At 42.0% G+C, this 15310-nt stretch overlaps 1 protein-coding gene across 1 annotated transcript in view; it reads left to right on the plus strand.

Moving 5' to 3' along the window:
* Positions 1-1778: 1778 nt before the first annotated feature.
* Positions 1779-15310, plus strand: part of PSIP1 (PC4 and SRSF1 interacting protein 1) — a gene marked incomplete at both ends in the record, with an annotated part of 35567 nt that continues 22035 nt past the window's right edge. The window contains 4 exons of the mRNA XM_079548365.1: positions 1779-1850; positions 2811-2887; positions 7034-7172; positions 11249-11365. Of these exons, the coding sequence (XP_079404491.1) occupies positions 1779-1850; positions 2811-2887; positions 7034-7172; positions 11249-11365 (405 nt within the window). The remainder of the gene's footprint in view (positions 1851-2810; positions 2888-7033; positions 7173-11248; positions 11366-15310) is intronic.

Consider the following 15310-nt stretch of genomic DNA (forward strand, 5'->3'; position numbering starts at 1 on the left):
TCTGATAAACTCATGTCCAGCTCTGTGGGAACTTTGTATTTATGTCAGAGATACAAGCAGTCAAGAAAATCAACCAAATTTGAATCCTATAAGCCAATGGAAAACTGCAGTTTCTATCTGTGCAACTGAATAGGAGTGAAGTTTTACTGTTAACATTTGTAATTGACCTTTCTGAATAAACCAGGAGAGCCTAGAATGCAGCAGGACTTCTTCAGTAGCAACTGCAGTTGTCGTCTTTTTTTGGGGGAGGGGGTCTCAATTGAGTTTCAGTAACAAAACTAAAAGCAGGATGACAGCTCTTCTCAAGAGGACTTCCCCTCCCACAACAGTGTGATGGGCAGAGCCTGCAGAAACCTAGCCTGTACAACTGTGCCTCAGGTCTTTTATCGAGAGTGGCACAAAATGGCTATGTCTGTCACTGATAGATAGCATAATCATGGGAAGACTGAAAAGTCATGGCATGTACTACCCGTTCCATGCAGCCCGTTCCCCCAGCTCTGGCAGCCCATCAGCACCAACGTGCTGAACTGTGACTTTCTGAGTGTGACCACAAGGTATAGTCAAACGCACGTGTGAGCTGACGGATCTCGTAACTCTGAATACAGAGAAGGGCCAGACCCAACTAGACCGATAGTAAGGAAGAATCTATTTAATAAGCTGATTCAGCGGTGGCTGAAACGGTGTGAGAGGACCGTTTCGCGCTGACAGGCAAACAAGCCGGGTGCGGCCGGAGGAGGTTGCGGGTGCGCTGGGGAGAGCCGACAGCTCCGGGCAGGGCAGGTGAGGGCTGCGAACCGCCAGGAAGCGGCGTGCCGTAAGGGCACTGCGCGGTGACAGACAAACACAAAAGACGTATTTGGGACAACCACGTTTCCATTACTCGGACGAGGATGGCGGTAATTAATTGCTCCTTTCTTGTAAAGGGGCGAAATTATCGGCCGGGCAGAGCCCGAGGACAAGTCAGTGGACCTTAAGCGGAGGTCCAGGAGTCTGAGCGCTGCAGAGCGAGATGCCGCGGCCGCTGGAAGAGCGCGACCTCGCCGCCCTCCTTCCCCATCCCTTCCCGCCGCTACAGCCGCAAGACCGCACCGCCGTTCTCTCCTCCCCCGCCCGGCAGCGCCGCGGCGGCCACGCCCCCAGCGAACGCAGGAACGAGCCACTCGCAGCACTGAGGGGGGTAGGGGACGGGACGGAGCGGACCGGCGGGCTCCCTCGTCTCCCCGGTACGCGCCGTCGGCGATCTCCCGGCAGCCGCCCCCACCGCCTCTCGGGCGGGCGGACGCGAGAAGCCCAGTGGTCGCCCGCCGGCCGCGCCGCGCCCGCCCCCCGCCGCGCCGCGCAGGTGGTACCGCCGCGCCGGGCGGGAGGAAGAGGAGCGCGGCGGCGCCGGCTGCGGGTGGAGGTGGGCTGCGGGGCGGGCGCTGGCGCAGGGGGGAGAGAGGCGCTAGAGCGCCGCGAACGAGAGGCAGAGCCTGGCCTGAGCCCGCTTCGGCGGCTGCGCACCTTCGAGGGGGTCGGGCGGTGCGGCCGTGTGGCGGGAGTCGTGAGGGCGGAGACTGGGTCTGCGCGTGGCCCACGCGGCGTCGGTGCCGCGGGCGGCGTTTGCGGCCGTTGGACTCGGCGCAGGACCCCGCGAGCGCGGTGCCGCTTCCCGCCCTTCGCATCCTCCCGCGGCGTGTTCGTGTCGGCGGCGGGGCTCTCGGACGCAGCGCCCTACCCCGCGGCCCGGTCCCTGCTCGCGGCGAGACGACGGACGGCCTGCACGGCGGTGAGACAACATGAGCCGAGATTTTAAACCCGGGGACCTCATCTTTGCCAAGATGAAAGGTTATCCGCATTGGCCGGCCAGGGTAAGTCCCCTCGGTCCCCTCTCCCGCGGAGGATGCGTCCCTTCCCCCCGCCTCTCCTCCTCGTCCCGCCGTCCCCGCGCCGCGCTGTCGGGCACCTGCGGGGAGCTTTGCCGCCGCGCGCTGTCGCCCGCCCCCAGTGCGGTGCCCCGGGCTGAGCCGACCACCGCTGCGCTGCAGGCCCCGGACTCGCCCTGTGAAAGCTCTCTAGCAAGCGCCAGTTGTCCCTATTTGCGTAACTTTGTCTTCAAAACGTAGGCTTCTGTATGGTGGCATAACAAACGCTGGAGCTGTGCAAGGACCGAATTATACAGAGCTACTGCTCCCAAATAACGGCTGGTTTTTTGTTTTTTTTTTTAACCGAAGGAGAATACCAAGTTGTGGCAGGGTTACCCTTTAGTGTTGAAGTCAGGTATTCCTGTAGCTTTTCCCGTAGGAGAAACTGAACTGAAAAAGTGCAGAGCTGTCCGGTCCTTTCTCCCTTCCTCACCGCACCCTTGGAGGTGCCATGGCAAGTCCTGTGGCTGCTTCAGGGCATGCTAATAGGCATGAACTTGTAAATTAGGCTAATTATGAACCATTTAGCTAAGATGCTTGGTTAAGAATTTGTGATTATTTCCTTGGACAAGTTATCAGCTTAGCTTACAGGTAAGAAGTGTTACTGTGCATTATGGTGAAGAAAAGATTGTTTTTTGGATGGATTGCTGCTTTTACCTGTAGCCAGCTCATTGTGCCTCTCCTTAATATTAGCCAAAAAACGAAAAAGGGAGCTGTTGCTGTAAAATGAGAAGCGTTGTCACTTCTTACTATTAGCATACTGCCCTCAAGACCTACTTTACTTCTCTGTAGCATCATTTTTTTTTTTTTTTTTTTTTTTTTTTAATTCTTAGCATTTTTAAGTATTTCCCTTTAGACTGTTATCAACTGTTGCCCGAGTTTAATTGTAGTTTGTCTTTTCCTTAGGTGGATGAAGTTCCTGATGGAGCAGTAAAACCTCCAACAAATAAAATGCCTATTTTCTTCTTTGGCACCCATGAGACGTAAGTTCTTTATATCTGAGGGCCCTGTTTCTTTCACTGGTTCATGTTTCATTCAGCAGCAAGTTAATGACTTATCTGAATGTTGTGTATTGTAATACTGCAGTGTTCAGTAGTGTATCATCTCCTAAATTTATCTCTTCTGACAGGATGTGTTACTTTCACATTTGTTTAAGCTATTCAAGTGAATGGTAGACTGTAACAGTACTGTGTACTTTTTCCTTCTCAGTAGAGAAACAAATCCTACCTGAAGTGGTATGACTAAGTTTTTCTTTCTCCTATAATGACATTTAATTATAGTTCTGTATATATATACAGAAATGGTCGAAAATCTGTTCTGAAAGAAAGTGGAATAACACTGACAACAATGAAGCAGGTAAAACTTGAGGAAAAAGCAAATTGCCCTACATTGGTTTTCTTTTTTTTTTTTCCCAGAGGCATTTGGACTTGTATTTGTTTGTAAGATCTTGAGAAAAAATGAGAACATATCGTAAAATATCCCCAGTTGGAAGGGACAGTTCAGTGATCACAAGGATCATGGGCTCCAACTCCTGGCTCAGCACAGGACCACCCAAAGCTCAGACCTTATGTCTGAGAGTGTAGTCCAGAAGCTTCTTGAATTATGGCAGCTCAGTACTGTGACTGCTTCCCCTGGGGAGCATGTTCCAATGCTTAACCACTCTCTGGTGAAGAACCTTTCACTAATATCAACCTGACCCTTCTCTGTTGATCACCAGACAGAAAAGATGAGTGCATGCTCATCTGTTCCTCTTCTGAGGAGCGGTAGGTCACTGTGAGACCACCATCTTCTTTGGACACTAATAATGTCATTTCTGTACTGTGGTGTTCAAAACTGCATGTAATACTCAAGTTGCAGCACCAGTGCTGTGTAGAGTGGAATTATTTGTTGTTGGTGCTCCCAGCAATGGTAGCATTTTACAGTCACACATTTGTTTTGAGGGGACTGCATTCCACTGCTAAGTTTTGTTGCAGTTCTGCCCTGTTGAGGAAGGATTCCTGGAAATAAGATTCGAGGTTGCAGTGTTTGAGTACTGCCCTTTTACTTAATGAAAGATTTATTTTAATGACAAGTTTAAGCACTACAGTAGGTTATCTTTATTCTTAATACTTTTTCGAAGATGTTTTTGCAGTTAAAAATACAGTATTGTATAGTTTATTTTCCTTGGTGATGTATATAGTTATGGATTGATGTTGTACTTAATTGTTACTAAGTTGGCAGACCTAGATTGAATGTAAAGGAGGAAGAGTTTGTTATCTAAAGTTTCAGAAATACCTCTGCAAATCTTGAGATCTTTTATTTTCATTTAGGCTTCCTGACATGTACTTGGCTTGGAATCTTTTGCTAATTTGCTTGGGTATATTTAGAATTCCTTTTCACTCATCCTCAACAAGATAAAGTTTTACTGCAGCCTGATTTTCAGAGGAAGAGTTTGTTATCTAAAGTTTCAGAAATACCTCTGCAAATCTTGAGAAGCATCACGATACCTTTTATTTTCATTTAGGCTTCCTGACATGTACTTGGCTTTGGAATCTTTTGCTAATTTGCTTGGGTATATTTAGAATTCCTTTTCACTCATCCTCAACAAGATAAAGTTTTACTGCAGCCTGATTTTCATTGGGCTGTGTGTGGTCAGGGTAGTTTCATGTACAATCTGCAAAGTACAAGGACATCCTTTACTTTGCAGTGTACTATCGGAAACTATCTGAACTGTCTCGTTCTTTAAGCATGTAATTTATGTAGTGCTCCTCAGAGTGGTAACAGATGAAACTCAAGCTTTTTGGTCATACTTAATGTTGCTTACAGCAGATAACCTGTGGGTAACAATGGGAAGAAACCAATCGGGTGAAAATAGAGAATGCCGTTTCACAGTGCTTAGTTTTCTTTAGGTTTGTAGCAGTGAGCAGTGAATTAGTGATCTGTTGGAAATCAGTTAGATACAACAATTTTCTGTACTTCTTAATGAGAAAATCAATTTGGTACACTCGTCTGCTTTGCTTTTCACAGTTAGTTCCATGTGTATGTAAACATAGGCACTCTGTACTATATGATAAAATATTACTGTAAGTAATGGCAAGTATCTGAAAGCCTAAACAACTAGTTTAATCAGTGCAGAAAGTCCTTGTGTGTTCTGTGTAGTCTAGCTGTGTGTAGGAAGAATATAGGGGGAATTATAAACAAGATTGACTTGAGAATAATTATTCTCAGTTTGCTAGGAGTAACATGAACTTAGTTTTGCAATGTACTAGAAACAAGTATAAACTAATAGTTTATTGATATTGTTGAAGGTCTTTCTAAAAACAACTGAATTCTTGCTGTTCAAGTGTACAGGTATATGCTTAAAGAAGGCTTTGGGGATTTGGATGTTTTTATTTCTGTACTGTCCTAATGTGGCAGCACTACCCTTCTCTAAAGGAGTATTAAAAATGATGTTTCAACGAAGCCTTTATTGCTATCTCTTGTGCTGGTTATATCACGCTGTTGCAGAACTTGTGTCATAAATAGGAGGTCACTTTGAACTGTAGTTTCTAGATCCTGTATGTTAGGGAAAATGCTTCTCTTCATTCTGTTTTCTTGCTCATTTTTGGCACATGGGAGTTTAAGTGCAGCAATCCAGTATGTTACTTTTTCATGGCAGTATTTTTTTTCAAAGCTTGAAGAATATGGGTAGACCTTGGACAAACACTGCTAAGTGGGAAGGGAAGAAAGGAGGCAATACTTACTGTGTTTCCAGCTTCTTTCTGTCTCCCTCCCCAGTCTTTTGGTCCAGATATGAGGACTTCTACAGTACATTTCCTTCCTGTGCTGGCTGAATCCTCTCTTAACCATCTCTTCCTGTAAACGGGTGTGTGCAGTGCAGACATACTTTAAACTTTTTGCACATAGGTAAGCATTTTGCTGCTGGAGTAGGAGGTGTTTAATCTTTCTAGGTCACAATGTTCACTTTTAGCTTAGTAAAGTGTCTATCTAAAGTAGCCCTTCTGAAAGATGCTGAGCTACTACCTCAGAAAGCAAGTATCTGTAACTTTTCAGATAGTTGTCTTATGTCAAACAGGGCTGCATCTGAGTGCATAGCAAAGCTGACATTGAACCACTGAAGTGTCATCTTTGTTTTAACAGCATATGAATTGGTGAACAGAAATAATAGCTTGAAATGTCTTGGGAGAAGAGCAGGAGCTGTATAGACTTTATTCTTCAGCATAAACTAGGGTATTTGTCTTCAGTAATTTGTTTTTCAGTGTCTAGCTTAGAGAGAATGGTAGTGTGGATATGATGACTTTGACATACGAGAAAATGAAGGCCAGTAGCTTTAGGTAGATAGTTCTAGGATAAGGGGTAGTGTTGTTCAGTGTTCTTGCCTCTTTATGTGACAAAGATACATTATCTTAGGAACTATACTGCAAGAGTAAATGAAGAAAATTGGTATTTAGTTCACTGAGAATAGAACTAGGGAAGAGCCCTACCATAACAAACAGTTTAAAGGTTTTATTAAATTCTGTTAATAAAGTATGTTTCCTTACACACTGAAAAACTGAATTAATGCTGAAATACAGTGCGTTCTCAAAGATTTTGGTGGCAAGTGCATTCGTCTGTGGGCAGTTGGTGCATTCAAGTGTTGCTTTTTTCCATGTCTTATACACTTAAGATTCTTTTTCAGTTTGGTCTTCTAAGTACATTGCTTTTAGTTTAGTAACTTCCTGAGACTTTATGCATTAACTTGGAACTGTTCTGCTTTTATTTGTTCTCTTACATTACACTGTCAGGATTTAAGGATGCTTACCTTAAATGTTAAGCTTTTTTTTTTGTAAAGAAGCACGTACTCTTCTTGTTTCTTTGCATCTTACTTGGTTTGCCTCACAGTAGTTGGTTGTATTAACAGCTGCAGTCTTAACATGCAGCACTGGCTGCTTCTTGCCTGGAAACTCAACGCTTGAGGATGGTGAGAGGCTGTCTTTATGGTGCCAGTAACAAAAAACTTGGGCCGCTGAGAAAACTAAAGATGTATTTGTAGCAGATTTTGTTGTGCTCCTAAATTATGTTTCTTTAATGTTTGATGCATACTTTTCCTTTGAAAAGGCTGTTTAAAACATGACATTTTTTCATGGTAATTTCTTCTGTATCTTCCGAAGGGCATTTTTGGGACCAAAGGACATATTCCCATATTCTGAAAATAAAGATAAATATGGAAAACCAAACAAAAGAAAGGGTTTTAATGAAGGGTTATGGGAAATTGACAACAATCCGAAAGTGAAGTTCTCTCATCAACCGGTAAGTTTTGCAATCTGCAACTGTTACTGTACTATTGAGGGGAAAGAGAAGCGAAGAATTCTACTTGCTGTAGGGTAATGGATTATTGCTGTCACTCAATCATAGGTTTTTAAATAAGTTTTTTTTTCCATGTGAATGGGGATTTCTGTTCCTGTGGTAAGCTCATGGCAAATCATGTTGACTGTTTCAGGAAGGTTGAAAGTATATTTAAAACACTGCTCAGTCACGGTGAATGCTGCAGGCAGTGCTGTAGTATTAATAAAAAGGATAGATGTTTTTATTTGCTTCTCCTATGTGACACGCCGTTTCTTTAACATTTAATCCCTCCTCCATAACATGTCCCAAATTACTGTCTCTTTTCTTTAGAAGATGGATAAAGTGTTAATAAGCTTCTTAGGTAGAGTCAGCAGAAAAGAGGATGTGCTCTGGATATACCTGTTCTCTGCTCCTGGATACAGAAAGGTGCTAGTTCCATGACCCCACTGAGAAGAAACGTATTAGTAGAGGATGCTTGGGTTGTTTTTTTCTGCTACAGAAAATTGAGTCATTGAACTGTGTCCTCTTTACTTTGTGGTAACAGACTGGTACGGCCTGGGTGGTTGAGGGAGTTTTAACAACATGAAAACATACGATTCAGTTATGGTTCACAATCGACTAATAACCTCTGTATGAAAAAAACCAAACCCAAACAACCCAGCAGCAAGATCTTCCAGTGTATTTTCTTTCTTAGCATATCAGTAATTTCTCATAAGCTGTACTTGTTTTCATAACATCTCAGACACTTCTAAATAGTTTATCAATTGGGGATAGACAAAACATGTTGCCAGCAGGCGTATACATACTGATTTCTTAGTCTAGCAAGTCTGAAGGTGTTCTTTGTAACTTTTCAATATCATTTGAATACTTCAATCCAGCTTCTGTGGTGGCTCTTTAATAAAGTGTGTTGTGGTAGTGTTCTCTCTGGAGCCACTGGATTGTTTCTTACTATTTTCACTATTTTTTTTGTATTTAAAAACAGTAAAATAATTCCACAAGCAGTATTTAAATGGTGGTCCTGTAACTGAACCTTAAAAATGAACTTTCCTGAGAGGTATCTTAACTGTAAAAGTAGATGGGCTACAGAGGGACAGTAGTGACTAATCCAATCATATATTCAATCTTACAGAATTAATGAAAGCAGGTGAGGCAAAAATTCTGAAGAGAACTTGCCCATAACTTCAGAAAATAAAAACCTTTGTTTTAATAGACTTCCTATTTTGTCCAGTGGATCCTTTGGAGCGGATCTCAGTGATCTCATGTTTTACTTGCAGGCTGTTGAGATGGTACTAAAAGAGAATACCTGCAAATGGCAGCCGCATTCTGCAAAAGAAGTTGGAATGCAAAACTAATTAAGGGTTACTTAATCTGACGAAAAAACACCTATAAGAGTCTACTTTAGGGACAGTTCTTTGGCAATACTTGATGCTTTCTAGTCACTGTCATGACTCCCCAAAGATGAAGATTTCATGGAAAAATAAAACAACCTTTGAATTAATTTTCAGAATGAATGTTGTATCACTGTTACTTCAGAGAGTCACAGGTTGGATGGAAAAATCTGGCTTTATCCACGAATAAAATTGTAGTGATACTTTTTGTTTCAGTTTTACTTGTTTTCATCTTATGTGTTCATATGAGCTTAATTTTTTTTCTTTGCAGAACGATGTACAACTCCCAAAGCTGGGGTTTCAGAATTACCTTGTTTCACATTCTTGTCAGTTCCCTTGGTGTTTTGACTGTACTGCAGCTCTCCAGTTGAGGGTGTTACCTTAATATCATAATCTCTAAGCTGGGGAAATGAATACATAAGGTTCTTGCTCCTCGTAAGAGGACGCTCTTCTGCCTAATAAATAAGAAATAATCTCTGCTATTGTCACAGTTAGTAACTAAAGACTTTGAAAGTAGTGGCTCAGGACATTGTAGTCTGGAAAGGGAATAGTTTGGGTATTAGATGTAATTATTGTTATGGTTTGCATGAGACTTGTATGTGAAGTAGGTTGGTAAAATGAGGAGGCTTGAAAACCAAAAAGGGCTTTTAAAGCCATGAGCAGCAAAGCCCTGAAGTCAGGGAATTCTGAACAATTTAGGTAATTAACGCAAGGAATTTTTTTGTTAGTGATGTGCGCAAGGAGAAACAAAGACATTTGTGAAGAATACGTTTGTTTTCATCCATGTGCTTTGCTTCCCCACTCCTGTTCTCTGGTCCCTTTGGCATATGTAATAGTCAGTCCCTAGAACTAGGCAGTGGAGGTGTAGTTACTTTGTTTTTGCTGCTCCTTGTTTCTTTCTTCACCTTTGGGTGGGCTTCTCCGGGACTGTGGTCCCCTCAAAGGTGTACCTTTTTACCTGCATTCACTCAGCTTCTCTGAGCTCTGGCCTGGCTGGGAGCACTCCTCCTGTGCCTCTGCTTTTCTCCTCAGTACCTTTCCTACTCTGGCCTTTCTTCTGCCTCAGTGTCCCTCATGCCCTGCGTGGGCATTAGGTCTGTGATCAGGTAACTTCTTCCTCTTTATGTCTCCTGCCATGCTTGGTCTCTGAGCTTATCATTGGTTTCTCTCCAGTCTGGGGCTGTCACCTCCTTCCCTGAGCCTTTGTCCAGCAGTGCCTTGGGCCCTGTGCTGGGTGCAGCATGGATTTGCAGTGGGTGCAGAGCTGGAGCAGGCTGAGGACAGCCCCTCAGGTCCCTCCAGTGACCTGGGACACAGACTCATAAACCTGTTCCTGTGCCCAAGGTAGTGTGAGAAAGGGTCAGTGTAGGGAGCAAGTTAACTTGAAAGTGAAGACAGATAGTTGGCTGAAGATATAGAGGAAGGGTTACTTAAGTAAATTGTGAAGTGGAAAGTTTTTCTAAAATATTTTGAAGTAGGGCAATATATTATTGCCTAGTAATATATTGTGGTAGTCCAAGTGAGTAAATGTGTATTTCTTAGCTATATTCTTGGAGATAAATGTACCTTAAGTTGTTCTCTTTGTCTGCATGTGATGTACATATTACTGTTCGTCGTGTTTAAAAAAAACAAAAAAAAAACCCCAAAAAAAACCAAAAAAAAAAAACCAAACACGAAAACATTCTTAGAGTTAAGTGAAGGACAGTTGCAGGACAGTAGCAGGGAAGACAGTTCCATTGTCAGTCTATAAATGGAGCGTGAGTAGGCAACTGTGTCAGGCCTCACACAACATAAGTTTAGAGGGGAAGCAGTCACATGGACAAATTGGCAAAATTGAAGTTTTATTTTGGATACAAGACAATATTAAAGTGCCAGACTTGTCAGCTACTTACAGGGAGAGATGAACTTGCATTTTTTTAATCTCTTTTTGGGTATATTTTTTCTTGATAAGTTTTTCTGATAGTGGCATTTTTTGCTCAACTGCCAGAGCTAGCTGGAACGTACTGAAAGCAGTAGTAATACATACCAGATGTTGCTTATAACTGCTAGTAAGGGAAGTGGCGGGTAGAAAGGAGCTTGTGGCTTGGGCTGAAGTCCAAAACCACATCCGCAAAGGAGGAATTATTAAAGAGTCAGGGGAGTTCTGCCAGCTTTGTTCGAAGGATATTTGGGAATGAGAATGCTATCCATAAAGTAATGGAATGAAAAAGAGTAATTCTGACTTCACCTCATTTATTTCTGTCTTTAACTTTCATTTTTTAGCCTTTGTTACGTTTTGTTTGCTGATGTTTTCAGGAGCAGGTAGCTCTTTTTCACTTAGATTGAAAGCTCATTTAAAAGCATTTATTGACAGGAGTCTTGGAAGTTGAATTCAACTGAAACTTAATTTTCCTTAATTATGAATGAGAAAAAACTTGCTTTGTAGTAGTTTCATCTTTATCACATCAGAACTTGAAAGTATTATCATGGTAATACAACTTAAATTAAAACGTGGGGGAAGTGGAAAAAAAATTACAGATTCCTGTAGTTCTATAAGTGTTCCTTATTGTGATGTTTTCTCCAGTAGCTTACAAGTGGTAGAACACCTCTCACTGTACTTATTCTGTAGTCCAGGAAAGGATTTGCATTTCAATTGTGATTTCTCTATTGAAGTCCCATCCAGCTGTTAACACATCGATCAAAGAAACTATTCAAGAAAGCAGTCAAGAGGCTGCAGAGGGAAGTGAAGAAAAATCAGGAGCCAAAAGGAGAAAGCCGTCTATCCCCAAAGTAAGTTACTCAATTTGTGTTTTGTTCTACTAGTAATCTTTTCAAGTAGAAATTGTATTGCTAGATTTTTGTTAAAGGATATAGCTTCACTGTCGTAGCTGCATTGCCTTTGCTTGTTTGTATTCTTCAGTATTAGCATTTTTATCCTTTAGTATACCTGGCAGGCATTTTGCATGCTTTTCAAAATTAATTTCTCTTCTGATTAAGGTCAGAATGTACTTAAATATATCGAGCATTTCTTAAGCATGTGGGATTCAAAATTATCTTCAAGGTTTAACTTTACCTTCTTTTCGTCAAGGACTGTTTAATATCATAGTCTGGTGTAACCATCTCTTCTGTTGCAGCTTAATCTTTTTAAAAAGCCTGAGATAGCATTAGAGCTGGTCTAGGCTAAAGGGGTTTTTCTGTGTATTTACCTGAATAACTGTAAGTCAGTTTGAATTACTACTCGCTTTGTGATGTGAATGGATACTGAAGATAATAGTATGTAGTAGGTAAAAAAGATGAGCTGCATCAGTTGATGGATCAAGGAAGTGTCTTTTGAAAAATCAATAGTTTATACAGACAGTGTTTAATTTAGTTGTTTATAAAATTAAAACCTTCTGAAACAAGGCTGTGTTCTTAAGTGTACTGTATTTGTACTAAATAAAATGCCTTTCTACCTGAAACGTCTTAGCTTGCTGCTGCTGTACATAGTCCATATTTTGAGAGGAATCTTCATAGCTTACCATGCATTTAATGATAGTAACACATGATAAAACCGTATCACATAGTTTTTAACTTTCTGCCCTTGAATATTTTGTGTAATTCAATGTCTTTTTTTATGTAATACAGAAAAGTTGCGTGTTATCTCTTCTTAATTTTCTTAGACCAGAATCCTAAAATGAGATAAAAACTGAGAAGCAGATGAAACTGATAAGTTCATGATGTCTCATTTAATCCTAACTTGCTTCTGAGAATTGCTACACTATGGGGCAATGGGTGCTTTTAATTGTCAGACTTTTTGTAAAGACTTGCTTTATTCTAATAGTATTCCTTTTGGTTATTTGCCAAGTTTTCGTGTAGTTCTTCTGCAGGTGTTTGCAACTGTCCTTTAGTATTGATTCACAGTTGAAACTGAAAACTTTCCAGTGTGCTTAATAATACGTAGTAAATGCCTTGTGGAGGACTGGTGTCTAGGAGCCCTAAGCTTATTTTCCAAGAAAGGGAAAAAGACCTGTTGAGTTTAGTAAATGAACAAATGTTACTGTGCTTCTACTATACCAATGTATAATATCAGGAGTTATCTATGATTCTATGATTGTGTCTGGATTGAGACTTGAATTTATCTGAGTTGTTTCTACCAACTTCTTGTTGCTTTGAGAGTTCTTAGTTTCATGGAATGGTTTGTGTTAAAAGAGACTTTTAAGATCATCTAGTTCCTCCTGCTACAGGCAGGGACACTTCCTGCTTGACCAGGTTGCTCAGAGCCCCATCCAGCCTGGCCTTGAATGCTTCCAGTGGGGGAGTATCTACAGACTCTTTGGGCAACCTGTTCCAGTGTCTCACCACCCTTACGGCAAAGAATTGCTTCCTAATATCTAGTCTAAATCTACCCTCTTCCATTTTTAAACCACTTCCCCTCATTCTGTCACTACGTGCCCTTACAAAAAGTTCCTCCCCAGCTTTCTTATAGACCCCTTCAGGTTGTGGAATGTCTTCTCAGAGCCTTCTCTTCTCCAGGCTGAAGAGCTCCAGCTCTCTCAGCCTGTCCTCATATGGGAAGTGCTCCAGCCTTCTGATAATCTTTGTGGCTCTCCTCTGGACCTTCTCCAGCAACTCCATGTCCTTGTGCTGGGTGCCCCAGAACTGGATTTGCTAATCTGGGTAGGATTTCATGAGAGCAGAATGGAGGGGCGGAATCACCTCCCTAAATGTGGTGGTCGTCCTTCTGTTGATGCAGCTGAGGATAAGGTTAGCCTTTTGGGCTGCAAGTGCACATTGCTGGCTCATGTTGAGTTGTCAGCTGACACCCTCTAATCCTTCTATTCAGGACTACTCTTAAGCCATTCTCTACCCGACGTGTATCTCCTTGGGGTTGCCCTGACCCAGGTGCAGGACCTTACACTTGGCCTTGTTGAATTTCATGAGGGTGGTTGGCATGGCCCACCTCTCAAGCCTGTTCAGATCCCTCTGGAAAGCATCCTTTCCCTGTAGCATGTCATCTGCACTACTCTGCTTGATGTTAGCTGCAAACTCACTGAGGGTGCACACAATCCTACTATCCATGTCACCTACAAAGATGTTAAATAGCACCAATCATCACTGGTCTCCACTTGGACATTGAGCTGTTGACTGCAACTCTTGAGTGCAACCATCCAGCCAGTTCTTTATCCGGTCAGTGATCCATCCATTAGATCATTTTTTTTCCCCAGTTTGATGACCAGGATGTCATGCAGGACAGTGTCAAATGCTTTGCACAAGAGCATGCAGATGGCGTCACTTGCTCTTCCTTTATCCACTGGAATTGCAACTCCATCTTAAAAGGCCCCCAGCTTTGTGAGGCACGACATACTCTTGGTGCAGGGCATGTTGGTTATTACCAATCACCTCATCTTTCTTTTTCACATGCTGTGGTAGGGTCTTCAGGAGGATCTGCTCAATGATGTTGCCAGACACAGAAGTGAGACTGATGTGTATGTGGTTCCTTGGATCTTTTTTTCTCTTGAAAAGGAGGATTATGTTTCCCCTTTTCCAGTCAGTGGGAACTTCACTAGATTGTCATGACAATTCAAACATGAGCAGCTTGGCAACTTCATCTGTCCGTTCCCTCAGAACCCGTGAATGGATCTTGTTGGGCCCCATGGACTTGTGCAGCACAAGTTCTTCAGATGTTCTCAAACATGATTTTCACTTACAGCAGTCAGATCTTCCTTCTCCAGGTCCTTGCTATTGCTTTCTGCAACGTGGTAGTGTGGCTAGAGCCCTTGCTGCTGAAGACTGAGGCAATTTAATACTAGCGAATTTTGAAGAATTGTTTGATTTATTTCTTGTAACTACACTTCAGAAACACTTTCCTGTATGTAATTTCATGCTAATATTAGTAAGCCAACTTTTCTTTCTTGTGAATGCACACTGCTGGTAAAAGCATTTGTTACCCAATGTTCGCTACTGCAAAGAAGAAAGCTTAAACTTTTTCTTGTTCTGAATAGATTCATCACTTTGCATCAGTGTTGATGTATTCAGCAAGTAGCTTGTGCTACTGGGGATGGCAGTGGCTTTATGCATCATGCTCTTGCTGTGAAAGAGCTTCCTGTCTGTTCTGAGCAGATACTTTGACACAGAAAAAACAGATTCAGCCCTTTGAACCCTTTGAAAAGTCCTGATGGGATGGATTCATGTAATCAGTTTTGATCAACTTAAGGCAAAATATGAGCAGACTTACTCTTTTCCTTTTGATATTAGTGTAACTATATCTTGTTTTTAGTCATCGAACCTTGATTTCTTACTGTTTCAGTGAGTAGTAACCTAAAAAAGAATAAGCAAACTAAGACAGAAGAGTCCTGAGTGATACTACATGTTTTTAAGTAATCATCAGTATTGCATGACAGCCTACTGCCTGAGCTGCTCTGTTCAATTTTGAAGTTTTAGGAGCTGTTGCTGTTATTAAAGTAGATTTTGCAACAGATGGGGCAAGTCAAGAAAATGAACTGAAGTTAGGAAAAAAAACACCAGCAAGTGTGGGCTGCAAGGAAGTGTTGATATTTACAAGGGAATGACTAGAAACTTTGTATTCAAACCTAACTTCTCATCTTAAAATACTAGTTTTCATTTTAAGTAAGAAAATAGAAGAAACAACCTGAAGGGCGTGGGTTAGATGACTTTATCACTAATAATTGTCTGAAATAAGATAAATACCTTGCATATGGTCTGTTCACTACATGAAGTCATCGTTTTGTAGAGTTT

The sequence above is a fragment of the Tetrao urogallus genome (assembly GCF_951394365.1).
Source record: "Tetrao urogallus genome assembly, chromosome: Z".
Taxonomy (NCBI): domain Eukaryota; kingdom Metazoa; phylum Chordata; class Aves; order Galliformes; family Phasianidae; genus Tetrao; species Tetrao urogallus.